Genomic DNA, 12,233 nt, shown 5'->3' with positions numbered 1-12,233 from the left:
ATAGATGACTGGCTTGAATATTTTTAAAGAATTATTTGGACCCAAGTTATAAATTCCCATTTTTTTAAACAAGTGATGCTTCTTTGTTGCATATCAGCAATGCAGTTAGGGGGCAATCTTCAGAAAACAGGGAGTTTCTCTGATTATTATGCACAAATTGTGCAGATCTTTGGCAAGAAAGACAAAGAGCAAGGGAAAGATTACTGAAATGCTGACTTACATGTTACTGGTAATAGAGATCTATATACTATTTCAATATTACATAGCCTTATAATATTCAAGTATGAAAATGTCAAAATCTCTTCCCATGCTATGGTAGGCAGGTGGTTTAAGTTCCTCTTTAAGCTTCTTCTGGATGACTCATGGGCTGGAAGACCTGCATATTGTGTGTGCAGTTAATAAATGCTGGTACTTGCTGTTCAACTGACATCAAAGAGATTAGCTAGCACATAAGGTACTAGAGCCAAAACCAGTCATCCACATTACACCAGCTGACAAATACATAAAATCGTCTGGTGAAAATGAGGTGGGAAAAGAAAAATAGCACAGCAACAAGTTTTGAAGAGTCTGTATTTGCAGCAGCAGATTCTGTCTGTCAACACCCAACAGCAACCCAACAGCTAAATCTAGCAAAAGCAATTATTTTTAATTCAGAGTTCACAAGATGGCAACAGCAACAGACAGCATTTTTCAAGTAAAAAGTTAGTTGATTCAAATCAGACTTGATTTTATGCAGTTTTCTTGGCAGCATTATGGAAATGGTTTGCTTTGCCTTCTTCTGGGATGGATGGATGGAGATGATACAGATAGAGAGACAGACAGAGATAGAGAGATCTTCTAGTGTAGCCAAGGTTTCAGGATGATAACCAGCTCATAAGTCATTTCAGAAAGTTATATGAATCCCAGATAGGTTTCCAAAGCATCTCCCACAGTGTGGCATAAGAGTTTATAAATATACATTGCATATGAACAGTGTTGCAGCCCTTATGTACACTGAGCTGAAGAGCAAAAGTCCATGGCTCTCCTCCACAAGTTATTGTTGGAAATCCAGGTCCTGCCTTTCAATTCCAACTGGAAGTATCCTAAAGCCCTTATTGCACACGCAACCAAATCTGGTAACACAATCTCATTTTTTTGGTTTAACCTTAGTACAATTAATTATTCTTAGGTTTTACCAAAAGTTAGATAAATAGCACCAAGTAATTTCTACATGGGCCATAATTCCATTATAGAAAAAGCCAGTTTTATTAGCACATAGAAGAGTTTGTTCAGACTTCTTTAATGATAGATTCTAGTGCCCACCCCACGAATTCCAAGAGTTCTTTATTATAAAAATGCAAATAGAGTTCATTCCCTCTTTAAAGAACATAGTGCTTCCTTCCTTCAACCCAACTCTTGCCTGACAACCAAAAGCCCTTTGCTTCACCCCCCCTGGAGAATCCTAGTAAGACAGGTGTGATTGCTCCCATAATCCTTTGCGGGTGAGACAAGCTGCAGTTATTTTCCAGTTTTTGGAGGTTCCTCAGGCACAGATGGTATTTGATAAAGCCCTCATCCAGAAACTGATGCTCACAGGCAACTGGCATTCTTATTTGTTGAAGGCAAGTGGGTAGTGTAGCAGTGTGTACAGATGCGAACTGGCTTCAGATGCCTAAAATGGGGCAGTGCTGCCAAGTGGGAAGAGCAACGAGAGCAGAAGATCTGAGAAAAAAATAAAAAAAAATGTCCATCAAGAGCATAACAAGCCTCCCTACCGATGAAAATGTACTAAAAAATATTAGAAAAATATTAGAATGTGCAGAAATGGATAGATTAACACTCAAAATTAAGGAGAAGGAAGAAACTGAATACTTTTTAACATGAGATTTGTTTTACCAATGGCTAACTAGTAGAAACAGAAGTTAGAAATTTAAAAGCATAAGAGAATAATTAATTACATAGAATATTCACTAAAATGGATAATCAAATACTATTATTATGTGATTATTGTTATGAATGGTATTACTATTTCTCAAAATTAACTGTACTCAGACAACACGCTGTTTATGTAGACACTGAATGTTTATGTTTAATATTTTTTAAAAGAGCATAACAAGCCTCATTTCCTTTGCATGCAAGAAAGTAATAATGAACCTATGTATGAACTTGAATTTAATAAATGTATGTGTAACTAGAAACATCCAATGAAGCAGACTGAAATAAAAACGATAATAACCATGGTTTAACACCCAGTCATAATTCAACTTAAGGCCCAACACAGGAATACCCAACAAGCTGCAATTTAATCCTTTCTTTTACATGATAGGCTACTCCATTGCTTCTTTCTTACTGTTCTTATCTGTCTGGTAGCTCAGTCACACACACCCTGAATAGAATGCCTCTTTCAGTTTGTCTCACCTGGAGACCTGCATTTCAGATCCTCCTTGCAGATCCAAGAAGGATCTTTTTGGAAAGTAATTCATGAATTGAACTACAGCTCCCAGCATTCTTGACTCCTGGTTCATGTTGTGTGGATCTAACCCAAAGTAGCCCTGATCTCTTACCTTCCCACAACTCCGGCAGTGGTGCCGTCTCCGAAGAAAAGTGAAAGGCACATGGCAAGCCATACAGTGGCTAGAAGTGCTGTCTGGTACCCAGTCTGGTGGCACCAAAGTATCTATAAAAGAACAGAAGAGTTGGCAAGATGTATATCAGTCTTCTAAAGCCACACAGTATCGTAAACCTCCCTGTCCCCATTTTTCAAGTGTCTAGTGTCTTTATTCAAGTAAATATCCCAGAATAGTCAAGCACAGAGCTCATTAAATGGGGGAGGGGGGACCCTAAATTAAGGAAGCAAAAACCTAGGGAAATCCAGGGAGCTTCAGAACAGGAAAAGCTATTACAGCTCAGGACATCAGACTGATATGCCCACGGGTGGGATTCAAATTTTTTAAACAACTGGTTCTGTGGGCATGGCTTAGTTGGTGGATGTGGCTTGGTCATGTGACTGGCTGGGCGTGGCCAACTCAACATCACTCACATCGAGGCAGACATCTCCTCTCCTGGCCTCTCGTGACCATGGTGATGCTGCAATAGTCGTGTGAAAAATGGTTATAAGTCACTTTTTTCAGTGCCATTGTAACTTTGAATGGTCACTCCACACAAGCAAAGTACCAGCAAAGGAGGGGAAAAAAAACTCCAGAGAAGTTCCTGAGACAGGAAGTCTAGTCCTGCCAAGAATGTAATAAGGGTTAACAGAGAGGCAGTTTCTGTAAGCAACACCAGAATGTTTCCTTCCTGCCTTCCTTACAGGATTAGGCCAGTAATTTCTTCTAACAACCAGTTCTCTGAACTGCTTAGAATGTTAACTGGTTCTAAAGAATAGGTGCGAACCTGTAGAATCCCATCCCTGGATATGCCTCTGTAAGATATCAATGACAAGTGAAGCTTCATTTGTCAGATATATTTCCATTGGGTGTGTGGGTGTGTACACACATGCCTTTGAGTCTGTCTTGACTCCTGGTTACTGCCTGGACAACTCCCTGCAGTTTTCATGGCAAGGTTTTTCAGAAGTGGTTTGTCATTGCCTACTCCATAGCGTTGAGAGAGACAGGCACAGAGAGATTGGCTCCAGGTCACCCAATTGGCTTTGTGTCTTAGGTAGGACTAGAACTCTCAGTTTCCTGGTACTTTAACCACTACCCCAAACTGAGCCTCAGTATTGACCCTAATTATACCAAGATTATTCCTAAATTTAGGAGAACTTTCTCTTGCAAATATTGGTTGCAGCCGCTTTGTGAACAAGGTCATCAGAGGCAGAAGAACCGCTGCTTATTAGGGGCCTGCTGTCATGCCCCTGGTGGAGACTGACTCTGAGGAAGTGGAGGAACAGCCAACAGGGAGTGGGAGTGTGGCTCCAGAGGTGGTGGAGGAGGTTGAGGAAGGGCAGAGGCCGGCTGAGCAATCAGAAGAGGATCCAGGCCCATCCCCTATCCATCCTAGGTCACACAGAGAGGAGAGGATCAGGGAAAAGCAAGGTCTACTCAGGAGGAGATTACCATGATCCTCCTCGTGGCTTGCAGGTGGGAACTATGTAAGTTTGTAACTGCATAGTCAGAACTGCTGGAGTCAAAGTTTAGTGTTTCATTTGAAAGAAGTTTATCTTTGCTGGCGTTTTTCCCATGGACTCTCCCCGTTATCTTCCTAGAATGTATGATTAATTATCTTGGCTTGCTTTGGAACTCTCGTCAATGTGCTTTGTTTTGGTTTCCTTTGGCCTCATTATTTACTTTTGTGACTTTAAACTGTGCCAAATAAAACAGTGAAGTTAAGTTGAGGGCATTACCGGACTTTAATGTATGTTTTAGGTTTTGGGTTATTTTGAGAGACTACAGGTCATCACACCTGCACACTTGGAGCTCTTACCTTCTCTCCTCATACCTCCCCTGCTGCTGGAGCAGAGAGCACAGTCTGTCAAGAAAGGCGCTGTTGGTGCCACACAGAGATCCAATTCTGAAAAGGAGAAAGATATTAGCCTACAGGGCTGCTGTCACTTAACAGAAACATTCCTGTTTCAAATAATGAGCAAATAAAACATCAATAGCCATTCCCAGAACTGTACCAAAGGTGCTTTTTCAAGAGGCAACTGGACTTTCTTGACTTGGATGACAGAGAATCTCCATAGAGATTTAGTTATGCACTTTGAGATGAACACCCTTCATAGGGTAGCATGTAATTACCATGGAAAGAAAAATATGCAGAGTGAAGAAAAGCCATAAGAAATAGCTAACCAAATAAAGGCAAGAAATGAAAAAGAAATGTAACTATTTGATGTATACTATTCACTATACCTTTCCATATCCTTTATCCTTGCAAACTCCTCAATACATCTTTTTACAATGGCTTTTTTTTTGTTTTTCCCACTCTTTTCTCATCAACCCCATCTGACTATGACTCTCTCGGCCTTCCTCTTCCTATCAACCTATTCACTTTTCCTTTGTGTATTTGTTTTGCAATCTGATCTTCATTCATTCTATGTGACCAGACCAACTCAATGTACTTCCTTTCCACTGGTGGTTTATGACTGCATACAATCCACATTCATTCATCAATTGTTTAGTTTTTTTGCCGTATGGTTTTACTATGCATACTTAAGTTCAGGCAGTCATTCACTTAATGACCATTCATTCAGCAACCATTTGAAGATACAACAACATTGAACAAATGGTATTTACTGTATGACTGCACCCTCAGAGTCACATAGTGAAAATTTGGGCGCTTGGCAGTCTGCCTGCATTTATGAGCACAGCATGTGCTTCAACACATGTGGCCTTGTGAAGGCTCTTGGGCACATCTTGTCAGCAGCAAAGGAAGATAATAAAGATCAGCAGGGGTAGGTGGTTATGGTGGAGTGCAAAGGAGCCAAAAGGGAATAGATGGAGGGAGATAAATGGGTAGGGGAAGCTAAAGTTGAAGTGAACACACAGGGCAGGAGAAACATGAAGTCCTTGCCAAATGACAATCGTTCCTCATCTAACAACCATAATCGGGACCTGCTGTCACTGGATGGTGCAGTCACATTATGCTTTGCTAACAAATGCTTTGCTTACTAATGGAAATTTTGCTCCTGATTAGAATTGTTAAACGAGGACTACTTATGCCCATTTTTACAGCATTCATTTTTTCTTAACATCCCTAGCCCTTCCCTTCATATCACAAAGTGATAGAAGCATGTTTTCCTTCAGAGTTTTTTTTTCTTTTAGCAAACATCCATTCACAATGGATCATATATTGGCCACAGTCTTCCTCCTAGTATTTCCACAGCAGTTCTCCATCCATTTTCTCACCCTTAGGAAACATTCCATCAATGTACACAAATCCTATTTCCTCTAGCTTTTCATCATCTGTGTAAAATTTGTAAGCTTTCGGTCTGTTTTCTTCTCAAATGCAACTACTACTATAGATGCATGCATTTTGATGAAGGAACGTGATTGTCCTAACAGGTTATACTTTGAATTGTCTTAGGGTTCAATTCAAAGTGGTTTGGGAGAAATAGAATCATACTACCTCTGGAGTAATGTGAACTTGATCCAAATGTAAACAAATATGTGCAGTTAATAGGGTTGAGGCTTGTCAGTTGTGGCACCTAAATGAGAAATAAGTTTTCTTTTTTGAACCTTTAGGGGATTATATTCTGACAGATTTTTTTTTCCATTTAGAATCTCTGATATTTTTACTTTGCCCATGCACATAGTAATGTTCCCCAATTGAAAGAAAGCAACAAGGGAAAAAGATTAATGAATCCAATGGAGCAAGGGATCCTATCAACTACAGCTATCCTGGAAATTAAATGCAACTGATCTAAGTATCACAGGATCCTGAAACCTGATGCATCGCTAACACTATTACAGAACCTGGTAATTTTGTGGAACAGCACTGCCTTCATCATAACATGCCATCTTCTTCTCATGCTGCTTTGCACAAGGTGAGAAGGTTATGGAGCTATAGGATAGCAAAGGAGATTTACTCACGTCCAGTGTCTGTCACTACTACTTCTTCCACTTGGGAGGTCACAATTTTAAAGACACTCTTCAGAATGCTGCGCAGGTCACTTGCAAAATTAGTTTGGAGCTGGTCTGCCACTCCTGCCAAAACACAGCATTTTGAGCATTTCACTTGCACATGGGGAGGGGATCATGGCAGACTTTGGTACAAAAGACTCCTTTCATAATAAGACAAAATATACAATAAGCAAATATTTTTATTTGAATGTAATTAATAAAAATTCCATTTTATTAAATTATCTAAAACAGAGCGGACATTTGAACATTTAAATAGACCAGCATGTTAGAAAAGAAACATGATATACAATGATTTAAATAAATACATCTAAAGATTATTTGGGGGCTAATTAGACAGCTCAATGAGCTGAGATTTTCCCAATTAAAACTTATTAAGCAATCTATTCTCAACCCCACTTTTGCCATTTAGGGGTAGTACTAGCCATTCTTACAAGATAATTGCTAAGCCTTGGGTTTTTTTGGAACTTTGCATCTTTTTAATAGGACTTTCTTGTAGATTTTTTGAAAAAAATTAGTGGAAAGAAGAAAAGAACTGATTCTTTTCTTCTCTCCACTAATTTTTGCCAAAAAGCTACAAAAAATTCATCAGATCTGGGGGTATTTATCTGGTACACTGAACTTGTTATACTATACATTTATTTCCAAAAGGAAATACCTCACCACTTTAAATAGCCTTTATACTTGTTCCTAGCATAAATAGTTCCCAGCTACTGATCTTATCAGTAAAAATGGATCGTGGTAGCGATGGAAGGCTTGAAGAAAACCATATCCTTCATTACTTGACATTTCTATGTTACTTCATCCTAAATGACTGTGAGTGGCTTATAGCGAAATACCCTTGTTTAACCATTATTTTGCAAACTGTTAGACAAAAGCGAATAGCCACCATGTTATAAGATACAAGCAGTGGAGCACTCACCAGAAATACAGACAAATAATGTGTGAATCATGTCCTCTATATTGCGGTAACGGCTTCGTAATTCCAACCATCGAGAGTTCAATGGAACATTTGTGAACATTCCTCTCTGAGCACTATTAGATTCTTGCACAACAGGCCTGTTAAGAGGAGAACAAGCCTTTAGAAAAAATGTAAAGAGCTTATTTTTATTATTGCTTTTCAACCATACTGTCCCTTAAAAATCTGTATATGCCAATCAAGGAAATGAAATTATGCACACATCATGTCTCTGTTTTAGCTTGTGGGCAGATGAAAATGTATGCTATAAACTAATATTATGGATCAAATAGGCTTCAGTCTGTGGCTTCTCTCTATTTGACAGTTTCTGTTATTTATCCACTCCCTTCATCTCAAGTAGTTAATACTGGATAAAAACTTCCCATTTAACTGCATACTACAAAGTATCTCCTGGTCCTGACCTTTTGATGGCCACAAAAGACCTTCTCAGCAAGCTGTATATGAATAACACTCCCAAATTATAAACCGAAGTTAGGCAACCCCACATTCAAATGGGTGGGTGGAGAAGGTTCTCGGTCACACCTTGGTACAGTTGAGCAGGCATACTGAGATGCAAAACCCTGGAGGTCTGGAGAATCCCTGTTACTGCAGGGCTGTGAATCTGCAGTGCATTCATTCAGCACACGTTTCTCCAGCTTGTACAACTCCTCCTTGGATAGCACGCGCAGCAAATCCCTGTAAGAGGAAGGGTCCATAAAGGAAACATCAGTGGCAACAAAATTAATCCTAATCTACAGGATGGGCAGTTGGGTTCCAACAGTACGTTGGAAGGAATGCCCTAAAGGTGCTTTTTTCCAAGGGGTAACTGGACTTTCTGGGGGGAGGGGTTTTGAAGACATTTCACTTCTCATCTAGTTTCTTCAGTTCTGACTGGATGGTGGGGAATGGAAGGATTTGTACTGGAAGGACATGGATGACTGAGAATCTCCACAGGCACTGGAAGGAGTTGCTGCTCCAAATTGCCCATACCGTATGATGTGAAACGCAATGCAAAGCTAAGCATGAAAAAAGCAGGGGTGGTGGTGGCTCATAACATGCAGCCACTAAAGCAGTAAACTACTGCATTTCTCCAGGATATGCATCACACTTCATTCTCAGAATGTCTCACCTTATCTTCTGCTAATTCTTCTGCCTCCTACTTCTAAGGACTACTTTAAAATGGGTAACTTTGATGGCAATCTTTCATCTGTTAAAATGTATTTGGGTTTGCATCATTTCAACACAACAAGAACTGAAGTTTAAAAAAATGCTATACCCCTTTTTTTAAACCCATGGTTATGCTAAACCGTTGCATCAGTGAGAATAGTTAAACAAGAAACTACGTCTCTCCCCTGTACTTAATTATTGGATATAGAGAATGTTATCCTAAGTGAAAGAATTTAGGCTGTAATCTGAAGTGCTTTGGTTCAGGAAAAACACACCTGGAGTTCTGTGGAATATACAATTTGGAAGCAAAATCTTCCACTAACCCCCCCTCCCTTAATGGTTAATTGTATTCCTATACAGCAATGCTATAGTCACACACCTGATTTTTCTAAGCAAGACATAAAAAGGGCTGAAGACTCGAGAAATCTCCTCTGGCCTCCTGTCCAAATTGAGGGGTCCATCTGGATAGATCAGAAGGCCACTGCATAGAAGGCAATAAAATAAAATGCCAATTAGGGGTACCCAATGTTGTCCATTAGAATAAAAGTACGCAACATATATACACACACAGGGTCTCACAGAAACACAGTCTTAGTAAAATCAGATTGCTCATTTTTTAATTCAGTCCTTGAAAGAAGAACCAGCTCTTCAAGGCCTTCCAGAAAGCAAGGTGACACTTATGACATTGATATGCTCAAAAATAATTGCTAAAAGAATCGTTTTTGAGCACATTAATGACACCATCATAAGACTCACCTTGCTTTCTGGAAGGCCTTGAAAGGCTGGTTCTTCCCTCAAGGATTGGTGTAGGATGAACCCAACAAGATGATGTGTGGATGTGTGGGAGAGTGTTGCCCCAGGGGAACCAGAGTTTTCATTATGCTTGTTGGTTGTTTTGCTGTTTTGATTATCTTGTATTTTGCCCAGGATTGTGGTTATAATCCATAGCTATATAAGCCTTTTAAATAAAATAAGAAAACCTATACAGTACACCAAATTGTCGAAGCCTTTCATAAATCAGTTTTCATTTTCCACAGCTTTCAGCATGACTTTTCTTTAAGCCCTTCCATTTCTTACTACGGTTGTTGTTGACCATAATGCCTCTTACAGAAGTACCATTACTGCTTCTTGCCAAGATAGGAGACACCATGTTTTGAAAGACTATTGTAATTGGAATTCAGCAGAACCAAGAGTGAATATATTTGCCATTAGCAAATACTATCTTATTAAGGATCCATAGTAAAATAAAATTTGCTTTGAAAGACCAAGCCAATTAAAAAGTTGCTACTTCTTCCATCCTTACCCCCATCTCAGGAAGGCAGGCAAGGGGGTCTGCTTGAAAAGAGGGCTATCCAGAAAATTTGAATTAACAGTTCATGTTCTACACCAGCTACTAAGAATAACTTGATAGCAGTGTTAAGAGATCAGCAGGGTTCCTTTCTATATCAGGAACAAATCTGATATGCAGACTCCTGTGCTTTAAAAAGCAGAAACAAGTTCATATGCATGATGAAGATCACAAAAGCATGCAATGTGATTTTCAGGTGAAGAGCTATGCCAGGGAACTAATATGTCACAAGAGAATTTCAAGTGAATTTAAAGAAAAGTTGGACACTTTACTATATAAATTCTAACCAGGAAACAGATTCCCAATGTTTTATATGAAATAATGATTTGTAGACATAAATCAGGTGATTAATTTAGTTTTCTACAGTTACAGTTACGCAGCAAAGAAAGAGAAAGACTTTCATAAATTGCAAAGCACTTTTTGGAGTAGCATATTATCTTCACCAATGTCAATCATGAAGAAAGCACAAGGAAACACCCAAATCTGAACTCATAGTAATAACTCAATTTACTGAGTAAATGTTTATGTCAAATTACTTGTTCCAAATCCTTCTGCTAGGAATACATGCATCATGCTACTTTTGAATATAAGAACTACCATGTCCAAAATTTTAGGAATTCCAACATACGGAAGTCTGCTTCTATAGTTTCCATCTTGTAAGGTAGCTGATTTGGTAGTCAAACACCAGCTGTTTACTAAACACATACCTAATAATAGCTAGGCGGGGAATGGTGAACATCAGCTGGGGTTCATATCCATCAATCATCTCCTGAGTCAAGTAGCCAAGTTTCAAAGCTCTAGGTAAGTAAAGAGAATTAAGAGGCTTAGAATTAGAAAATAAATCTGTAGATATGTCTAAATTCCAATTGTTTATTCTGAATGTATATTGGGCCAAGACAGTTATCTAAAGGAATGCTTAAAGGTTTGCTTACAAACTCTAGTATCATTGTATTATATACGTGCTGGCCCAGACTGCAGAAAGTGAAGAAGTTGTGTCAGAATGCTCACCTAGCCACCGTTTCACAGAAGAGCACAACAATCTCCTGCTGCTTATAGATATCTTCAGGGGATTTAACAGAAACTAAAGAGGACACATAGCTGGAAAAGAGACACACTATGAAATCCAAATGAACACAACCCCTTTGCATTCAAACCCCAAAATAGTTTCCCTTTTTTTTGTTTCTTTATCAAATACTAATTTGTTATTGCTCCTAAATATCCTCAACTTACAATCATGCATTTGGTATCTGTTCAAACTGACAAAGGCACTGAAAAAAGTGACTTGATTATTGAACACATTTATGACTGTTGCAGTATCCCTATGGTCACATGACCAAAATGTGGATGCTTGGCTACTGGCATGTATTTATAATGGTTGCAATGTCCCCAGGTCATGAGATCACCACTTACAACCTTCTGACAACCAAAGTCAGTGAGGAAGTTAGATTCACTTAAAAGCTATATTACTGACAACTGCAGTGATTCACTTAACAACTATGGCAAGAAAGGTTGTAAAATGGCAAAATTCACTTGAAAAATATCTTGCTTAGCAATGGAAATTTGTGGTAATTGTAAATCAAGAATTACAACTGTAAGACCAGGATTATATGTAACTAATTAGATTTATCCAAGAGGTTTTTGACATTAGTTTGTTTATGATCCAAAAAACAGCAATTAGGATTTTTCGAGTCCACCTATCACTTACTGTTCCATAATCCAGGTCAGTTTATTCAGTATATTGCCTAATATATTTTACCAAGCCTTGTCCCTATAGCTACCTTTTATCAATGAGCAACCCCATTCCAAGCAGCTATTTTCTTCTCAAAAGGTTAATTCTGCCTATTGCTCCCAAGGTCAGAGATTCAAAGCCCATGCTGTGGTTCCTACTTCTAACTCTGACCAAAGTCCTTTCTAACCCTGATTTCTTTGGGGGATTAACAAATTGGACATAAGCTGAAATATAAAAGTGAACTTAGTCATACCTCAGTTCAAACTCAGCAAAAAGCACATCAAAGCGGATTAATGCTCTCCGGATAGTCTCTGAATAAGGTCCAGGTTGGTTTAAGCTTTGCTCTCGGAGTACCATCCGCACCACCTCTAAGCTGCATAACAAATCTTTGGCCAGAGGACGTAGCCGTATTCCATCTGCCTCCTCCACATCAATGTAGGTGCGTGCCATAAGACACTAAAGGGGAAAAAACAA

General features: G+C 39.0%; 1 protein-coding gene across 1 annotated transcript in view; it reads right to left on the bottom strand.

Annotated features, from left to right (window-relative positions):
• Nucleotides 1–556: 556 nt before the first annotated feature.
• ZFYVE28 (zinc finger FYVE-type containing 28) overlaps nt 557–12,233 on the bottom strand; it is a 39,617-nt gene continuing 27,940 nt past the window's right edge. The window contains exons 4-13 of the mRNA XM_087924180.1: nt 12,013–12,215; nt 11,043–11,128; nt 10,738–10,831; nt 9,062–9,163; nt 8,059–8,211; nt 7,480–7,616; nt 6,510–6,623; nt 4,405–4,491; nt 2,544–2,656; nt 557–1,701 (exon numbers count right to left, since the gene is read on the bottom strand). Coding sequence (XP_087780306.1) covers nt 1,570–1,701; nt 2,544–2,656; nt 4,405–4,491; nt 6,510–6,623; nt 7,480–7,616; nt 8,059–8,211; nt 9,062–9,163; nt 10,738–10,831; nt 11,043–11,128; nt 12,013–12,215 — 1,221 coding nt within the window. The 3' untranslated portion in view covers nt 557–1,569. The remainder of the gene's footprint in view (nt 1,702–2,543; nt 2,657–4,404; nt 4,492–6,509; nt 6,624–7,479; nt 7,617–8,058; nt 8,212–9,061; nt 9,164–10,737; nt 10,832–11,042; nt 11,129–12,012; nt 12,216–12,233) is intronic.

This window comes from Pseudonaja textilis, chromosome 2 (assembly GCF_049901715.1).
Source record: "Pseudonaja textilis isolate UNSWEBS1 chromosome 2, rPseTex1.2, whole genome shotgun sequence".
NCBI classification, from domain to species: domain Eukaryota; kingdom Metazoa; phylum Chordata; class Lepidosauria; order Squamata; family Elapidae; genus Pseudonaja; species Pseudonaja textilis.
The sequence above is the reverse complement of the archived record's forward strand: the minus strand, read 5'-3'. Positions and strand labels throughout refer to the sequence as shown.